The 8,857-nt window shown below is 32.1% G+C and overlaps 1 protein-coding gene across 1 annotated transcript in view; it reads left to right on the forward strand.

The window, feature by feature from the left end:
- Window positions 1-691: 691 nt before the first annotated feature.
- LOC106474294 (nuclear receptor subfamily 2 group E member 1-like) overlaps window positions 692-8,857 on the forward strand; it is a 29,173-nt gene continuing 21,007 nt past the window's right edge. Inside the window, exon 1 of the mRNA XM_013934981.1 lies at window positions 692-731. Coding sequence (XP_013790435.1) covers window positions 692-731 — 40 coding nt within the window. The remainder of the gene's footprint in view (window positions 732-8,857) is intronic.

Below are 8,857 nucleotides of genomic sequence, written 5' to 3' on the forward strand. Positions count from 1 at the left end.
TTTTCTTGTTTTTGGGTTACTTGGAGTTATACTATAGTTATAGTCAGAGTCTCCCATATTTGGTCAGAGGCACTCATATTTGCGTTGTATGGAGAAACTTAACTGAGGAAAATAGCTCTTTTTAGAGTTTCTATATGACCATATCTAGTGAAAAATAAAGTAGGTATAGAATCTTTAAGACTGATAAATCGCAACTGTTATAAGCTGAATTATACTGGTGTTGATTTCTCACACTCATTGTAACAAATAGCCTGCATAAATTACAAGAATGCCAACAAACTTATATGATATTCATTGTTAAACCACGGAACTATGATGGACAGGCCACAACTTTCAGTGCGTTAGCTCTCCATTGTCCTGATCTAGCCAATGAAAGGCTTTGTGGTGTGGTTCTGGCACGAGCAGACCCTCTTTCGTTAACCTGGTAGTGCATCTGCTTATTGATAAGTCCTCCATCAGAGTTTTCTCTCCGAGGTCACTCAACCAGACCATTGATCGTGAAATCACGGCCAGCTTACTATTTTACCTCTGTCCATCAAAGAGAAAGCACCCAAAACGTTTGTCTTGTTCTATTATTCATTATCGAGTTCTATTTTTTCTCAGCAGTTTATTTATGCGCTGTTGTGTCGCATGTTGTGAAGTTCAGATTGATTTTATAAATCTTTAGATTTTACGAACATTTTTCTAAATAATGACTTCATCTGTGACATCAAAACCTTCTGGAACATCAAGTAAGTAAAATCTTTTAAAATAAAATTTCTCAATCGAAAGGATCACTTTAAAGGTTCTGCAGTGTATTACATATAAAAGGAACTGTAGTGTAATATATATAAAAGGAACTGTAGTATAATATATATCAAAGGAACTGCAGTGTAATATATATAAAAGGAACTGCAGTGTAATATATATCAAAGAAACTGTAGTGTAACATAGATCAATACTTAGTGTTTAAATTATCAGAATATTCAGTGCGGGTTAGCGATGTTTATTGTGTATACAAAGAAAACGACATAACCACTTATAATACACAGCGGTAAATACTATACACATTATGTATGTTTTATAAATTGGAGTTTAAACAAAGTATAAAAAATGTGCTGACTGCTGTGATGGTATTTCTGTTTGAATAACATTATTTGATGACTGTAATATAGTGTCTATCTATGGGAAACACCAGAGATTTGATTTCGACTTTCTTCCTTTTCCTTTCCGAGCACACAGTGCCAGCAGCTTTAAGTTGTCTCTAGTAATGGTTAATAATTTTTTAACTTAAAATGTTTCGCGAACGTCAAGACTTCTTCCTAGAAAATAAGCATAAACGTTAAAAGCATATGGAAGTTTTAAATATATAACTATAAGAGGTAATGATAGCACAGGCCTGCGAATTTAAACTTCGTGTAAGTTGTTTTGGTTTTAATAACGGATTTTCCATAATTCAGCTTCGCAGATTTCGAAAATAATATTCATTTTTTTCTATCACGTAAGAATTTTTTAAAAATCGGGAAGAAAAAAAACCCTCTCACTTAGATCAAATTATTATTTCGTTTACTACAATGAACATTTCTTATTATTACGTTCGTTAACAAAAATACAAACAAACTGAAGAAAATGGTAGAACATCGATATCAAACTAATATGCATCCTCATTCATGCTGATTTTGTGTGAAATCTACGTCTTTTAGTCTCAAAACTACGTGTTTTGGTTTTTCTGTTATGTATTGCGTTATAACGTTTTGTGACAAATGTGTACGTTAGGAAGAAAAATGGATATCATTTTCGGATTCAGTGTACAATAATTACTGTAGAGCATGTAAAGATGTGAAGACAATAAAACTATCGCAGGATTGTATAGTCTATTCACACAACCGAAATCTTAATCAGTGGCATTTTCTTAATGATAATACCAATTAAATGCTTACATGATAAATGTAATTGCAATGTTTAAAATATATTAACGTTTAGAAGAAAAAGATACCGCATTGTATAGCTTTTCGCTTAACAAAAAATCAACAGCAAGAAACTGAAATTACTAACTATGATTATTTAAAGTCAACGGCTTGTTTAGACCAAGTTATTCTGGTTTTACTTCATACTTTATAAAAGTAAACGGTGTGTTTAGACCAAATTAATTTGGCTTTACCTTAAAATTTTATAGAAATAAACGTTTTGTTTGGACTTAGTCTAATATGAGTGTACCTCAAATTTATATTACACTGAACAGTTTTCTTAGATCGTGTTAATACAGACGTACTTCAGACTCATAAAAGTAAACAGCTTATTTTGAGAAGACTAGTCTGGATGTACTTCAACCTTACATAAAACTAAACAACTGATTAGATTAATCTAGGCGTATTTCATACTCATTAAAACGTAAAATGCCGTTTAAAGCAAACTAGTCTACACGTACCTTAGACTTATATTAAACTGAGCAGATTTCTAAACGAAACTAGTTTGGGTGTTCTATAGATGAAACAAATGTATATAGGTGCACTTCAGACTTGTGTAAACGTAAACAGATCTGTTTAGATTTACTTTAACTTATATTACACTGAATAGCTTTTTAGACCAAAATAGTCCAAATAATTCAAAGTTTTAGATTTATTCAAGTATACAGCTGGTTTAGACCAGACAATTTATATAAGTATATCTTAGAATTATTTAAACTTAAGCTGTTTGTTTAGATTATGCTAGTTTGAATCCACTCAAACGTGTATAAAAGTAACAGCTTATTTAGACTAGGCTAGTCTGAATGTATTACTCAAATGAAACCCAAACGTTTATTTCATCTTGCTAAATTGACCGACAGTACTTTCTTACAATATGTCAAATTTACTTACCAATGCTTATAATACGTCTGGATACCATGTTATGACTTGTCACTTCTGAATATGACTGGCGAATATAAAACAATAAATAAATATGTTAATGTAGCAAAATAATTTTCTCTTGACCATATAATACCTTGAATTTATTTATAATAAAGTCAAACAACTAGAAAATGTCGTGTTTTTGTAGCGTTAGGATTACTGGTCCTTGTTAAAAATCTCGGTTTTGGAGAGAACTCTCCCTATATATGTTCCAACAAAGTCAGTAAACTATAACGTGTTTCCATGATGACAAACGGTTGAGCAAGTTATACTAAACGATTTTAAATATATAAATCAGAAAGACATGTGACAAACATTGCCAGTATAAAGTCGCAATAGAACGACACACATAAGAACTACATTTTGACATTTATTAACGATTCGTAGGTAGTGTGATGCCACCGAAAATCCATTGCTCTAAAGTAGGGTATGTAACAGTTCTTTACTATGCAAAATATGTATACACTTAGATAATAAAGATGTATTCAGATTGGGAATTTAGAATGTTTAAGACGGGAATATCCCTTGTACTTAATGGCATTGGAAAACAAAGGAATATGGATCAACTTGGTGAATCAGGAATATCCAGAAAGAGACCTGCAAAAAGTCGTACAAAGTTAAGGGACAAAAGCTGTCTACGTACCTCAGAAAAGAGCACACAATATAATAAAAAAGGCTCTCCCTCTAGAAAGGTGGCAAAAGCTGCTTTCACGACATATCCATTCAACTGTTCTTCTGTGGGCCAAGAGTAAATCAGTATCCGTACTTACAATGGTAAAATTCGAGGCTCGATTCTTCGCAATTTACATAGCGCAAATAGCTCATTGCGTAACTTTGTGCTAAAAGAGAACAATTAAAGAATCTGTTCAACCATCGCCTATCTTAAGAAATTGTAGAATAAAACAAATATTCACGCTGTTCTATACAAGGACATTCCGGTAAAATCGCCGGACGCATCGCCTATAGACTCCTGTGCGATCGGATCGTTGAAACGGACACTGGGAAACCATTGTCCTCATACAATAGATAGATTATGGAAAACCTGCAGGAGGAATGTGTACTTTGGACGGAATCGCTTACAACGAGCTTTTTGCAATACAAACTACGCTGCAGGACTATTGTCAAGATGCATGGCCGTTATATACAGCATGACTCAATGTGACAACTTGGACCGTAACGATATGTTGAGGCTCAGAAGTCGTTTTAATATAACCTACTCGATCTGTGTATAGGAAAGTAGGCTCCATGGAAAATGTACACTAAGGATTTAAGTTACAGCTATATAACATATAGTTTGTAATTACAATATATATATATATATATATATATATATATACCATTAAACTAATGTGTATCGAAAATGGTTTACGAAACTAATAACCAGCAGAATACACCTCAGGTACTTACAAGCAGAAAACCGCTAAGTTGTTTCTAATTCACAGTAATAAATTTTTCATATTTTTGAATATAAGGCCCATATTGAACTTTGTAACTTTATTTAGTCTGATTAATCAGGACTCATACATAGCCACAAACATTTTACACATTTACACCGGAACGTCAGTCTGGGGTTCTCAAGTCAAGCGTGACACGCGCCACGCGTCGTGATTTAATTACTACCGGACAGATGATCCACCTTTACCAAGAAGGATGGCCAAATGACCATCAGGTATACAGTGAATACTTGTGTGGGTGGATATGCGTTTACGTGCCTTATGGACACACTTGACTGCACGTGATGCGACGTAGGAGAAGCACCTGGTTGAACCACCACGTGCTGTGTATATTGCCACTGTATGTAGGATGCCAATTACAGGTTTTAGCCATCAGTTGTTTCCATAATGACGTCAGCCACACGATATATTAGCCATCTTTATTGTGAGTCAGTGGTAGCAAAAGTTTCCAAGCACATCCTTTTAGTTCTTTGGTAGGATATTCAAAAGGTTAGTGAAAATCCCTGCAGTGTGAACTATAAATTTTGAAGAATATTTAAAAGTTAACCCTCACTCCCATTGCACCTTTTATTAGATCGAATTATTATGTTTTAAAACTTTTGTAAAAATGGGATTAAACAGACTGCAACCTTGGAGAGCAGATGCCATCAAAACCTTTAGTTTTATATTAATTTTTTCAGAGGTACAACGTTAAATACAACAGTTGAATTTTATCAGAAATTTGGTGTTATAAGTAAATAAAGTATTGTACAAAAACAAATATACACAAAGTTTGTCAGGACTTATCAATATTAGCGTGTAACTCGTAAGTAAACTAAGGATGAAACATTGAAAGTATTTAGTCATCATATACATGCAACCGAATAACGAGTTAATAATCATATTTTAATGAATTTGTTTTTGATTTGCAAACACACATAAACAAAGCAACAACACTTTTTGAGAACAAAATAACAAGAGGGTAGACATTCCTTTTTCACATAGCATGTGGTGAGTTAAACTTAGCCTATTCGATATAAGCAATAAGTAATTGAAATAACAAATAAGGTTAAAATATAACATGAAACTATTTTAGTACGCATATATATATATACACGTGTGAGAATTATATGTGAGTTTTATTTATGAATAATGCTGATTTATGTATCATTTATAGGTTATTGCCATGGTCTAGTATTTAATCTAACAGAGTTTAACTATCACAAATGTGTTTTCTATCCAAGGTTAGTTTCAACTTTTAGAAGCTAGACTGATTCTACTATAGTTAGCATTGTAAGTTTGCTATAAGTTAAGAATGCCTGTAAGTAGTTTTAAGACTTATGTTAACTGAGCACTTTTGTATGAGTGATATTAATACAATCAATATTATTTAAGGGAAATCAAATTTTTCTACTTTTAGTTGTATCGAACTGGAAAAGCAGAAAATTGTGTAAGGTATCACGAACATTTAAAAAGTTTAATTAAAAGGATCACCTTTGGAGAAGTTAAATACATCAATTGTTTTTTATTTTAATGCTGGTCTCTCTCTCTCTCTCCTCTCCTTATATATTTCACAATGTTATAATTTTCAAATGTACAATTCCAAAGTTATGTTTTGGCTAGTAGAATTTTGAAGAAGTAAATATCGTGCATCGCGAGTCTGAGTCTTCTTGTTGTGTGGATCTTTTGTATGGCTACTAACTATCAGAAATAAACGTCAGATTTTAGTTTTGACTTTTATGATGCTACAACACAAATCAAAATTACTTTTTAAAATTCACAAAAAATCTTATTATTACTGTTTTAAAATCACTGATAACAGCTCTCACAACACTGCCATTTAAATACGAAATTGTATCGTATATCTGAAAAATACTGGATGTATAACAGAAGAGGTTTTACAATATCTAACTCTGTAGCAGTTCTATGGGCCTGTTACAGGGGTTACAACCAGCGCTTTTTTGCTTAGTCTAGAAGCAAAATAAGTAAAAAAAAACAGTGTGAATCTGATTGGTATTTTTTTAATGTTTTTTTTTTATTTGTTTTTAATCCAAACACTACTGTGTGCAACACCTGGTCTAAACATCCAGGCCCTAAGGTTCAAAGTTACACATCCGTTATTTTGAACTGCTGACCAGAGAGAAGGCAACCAAACAGCAATAGTCGCTGTATATTATGTGGATAACCTTAATCAAATAAATGTATTTACTGTCACAATTATAATTCCCTTACAACTAAAAGTGTGGAGCCGTACGGTTTGAACCTCGGAATGTCTCGATACCTAGCCCAGCACGTTAATCATAAGCCATGATCGGTGCTAATACTAGCTTGTAACGGTGGTCGTTAGTCAATCATTCAATATTCTATATATTATCCGAGAAAGAACACATATTAATCCATTCGTCATTAATTTCACTGAATTCAAAGTTTCTGCTTAAGGTAAAGTCCTTAATTTTGAACTGCCGACTACAAATGAGGAAATTGGCCAGCGTCACCCATCGTCAACTCTTAGGCTGCACTTTGCCAACAGATAGAGGGATTGACTGTAATATAACAACATCCCCGAGACTGAATTTGCGAGCATGTTCGGTGCCGGCTTTCGATTCCACGACCCGTACATTGCGAGTCGAGCGCCCTAATCGCCATGTCAGTTTGAATGTAAAATGAAAATTAAAGCCTTTGAGGCAAAAATAATTTAAATGTTTGATTTTAATAATCTTTACACCATCTTCCTACTGGTAAAATTAAAAAGTCTTTCTTCAGCAATTTCAATATGTTTTATGAGTTCTGATAACTTAATGCCTTGTGTTAGTAAACATAGATATTTCTGTAAAGTTAATGATAAAAATTATGAATGCTTCACAGTCAACAAATTCTTACATTCCGTGTTTGTTTTTCTTGTCATTACATTTGTATAATCCGGCAAATGTCTTTTTCACAAGACCTGTAGTTGGTAATTTATTCAATTGTATTTATAACAAATCTTAGTTTAAAAAAAAAAAAGACCACAGGAAAGTCTTACACGTCAGTCACACTTGTAGATACATTGATGATATCATTAAAAACATTTGTTTACTTTTACATTATAAAATTTTCATTTACGAATACAAATATTCCACATAAATTATGCTACATAAACTCATATTTTTAAAAAACGAAGCATCTCCTACCACAATTTGAACACCATATTTATTCATTTTTGTAATCAATTGAGCAAACATCTTGTTACCAGTTGTAGGATTCATAATTTTACAGAATAATAAATTGAACAAACATCTTGTTACCAGTTATAGGATTCATAATTTTACAGAATAATAAATTGAACAAACATCTTGTTACCAGTTGTAGGATTCATAACTTTACAGAATAATAAATTGAACAAACATCTTGTTATCACTTGTAGGATTCATAATTTTACAGAATAATAAATTGAACAAACATCTTGTTACCAGTTGTAGGATTCATAATTTTAAAGAATATCACGACATTTTCAAAACTATCTAACCTACATCTTACTTTCTTAACGAAAGTTTTTCGGTAATAATGAACAACTGTTTATTTTATCTCTCACTATAGTTAATTCGAACTGTATAACAGTTCTTATATTACATCTTTAGTTTAGTTACATTGACTTTTGTTAATTACTGTGATTCTCATATTTATCACTATTTTTATTCTTTTTTAAGTATTATTGTTAATGTGATCTTGCACTTAATCTGTAATCACTCATACATTTCGGCTAATTCTTCGTGTTGAACTTACTACTCTGGCTGTCTACTCAGTGAATTGACTATTTGTGTAGGGGATAAAGCTGAATTGGTTGTGTTAAACACTTATAATACTTTTAAAAAATTGTTTTTGTGTTTATCACAATTCACTTAGTTATTTTCTTTGAAGTATTGACATTTTTACTATTAATTCATGATGTTGTTATTCATTTAAATGATTATTTTTTATCATCATAAACATTATTAGGTTTTTGACATACAATCTGTACTATCCTACTACCCAATTCTTTACTTGAACAGTGATATGTGTAATACTAATTTATCTCAGAGTTTAAGTCACTCTTAAGTTACACTGTCGTTCAATGGGATATCTTAAGTTTTGTACAGACTTAAATAACCTGACTTATAAATAGCAGAAAACCAATAATTATCAACATAACATAATGTTTAGGGACAACAAGGGACGTATTGGTCCATCTAGGCTGTCCCATTCTCTAAACTAAACTCAAACTGTTAAATAAAGCCAGCTTATCATTCATATAGTTATCTAGCTCTCTCTTAAACTCGCTTAATTAATTTTACTGCCTCCAGAACGTCCAAAGGCAACCCGTTCCAAAGGCCAACCACCTTGTTAGAAAAAATATAACTCTCTGAGCTGAAGATGAATCCTACCCTGCCAAAATTTATATTTGTGTCCTCTTGTACTACTATTCTAACTAGTAAGTATGAAAAAAAAAAAGATGATACATCAACACTATCAATTACTTTTACAATCTTAAACACCTCAAACAGATCCCCTATAACTTTTCTTTTTTCAAGAGAAAACAAT

Source organism: Limulus polyphemus, unplaced genomic scaffold, assembly GCF_000517525.1.
Source record: "Limulus polyphemus unplaced genomic scaffold, Limulus_polyphemus-2.1.2 Scaffold7036, whole genome shotgun sequence".
NCBI classification, from domain to species: domain Eukaryota; kingdom Metazoa; phylum Arthropoda; class Merostomata; order Xiphosura; family Limulidae; genus Limulus; species Limulus polyphemus.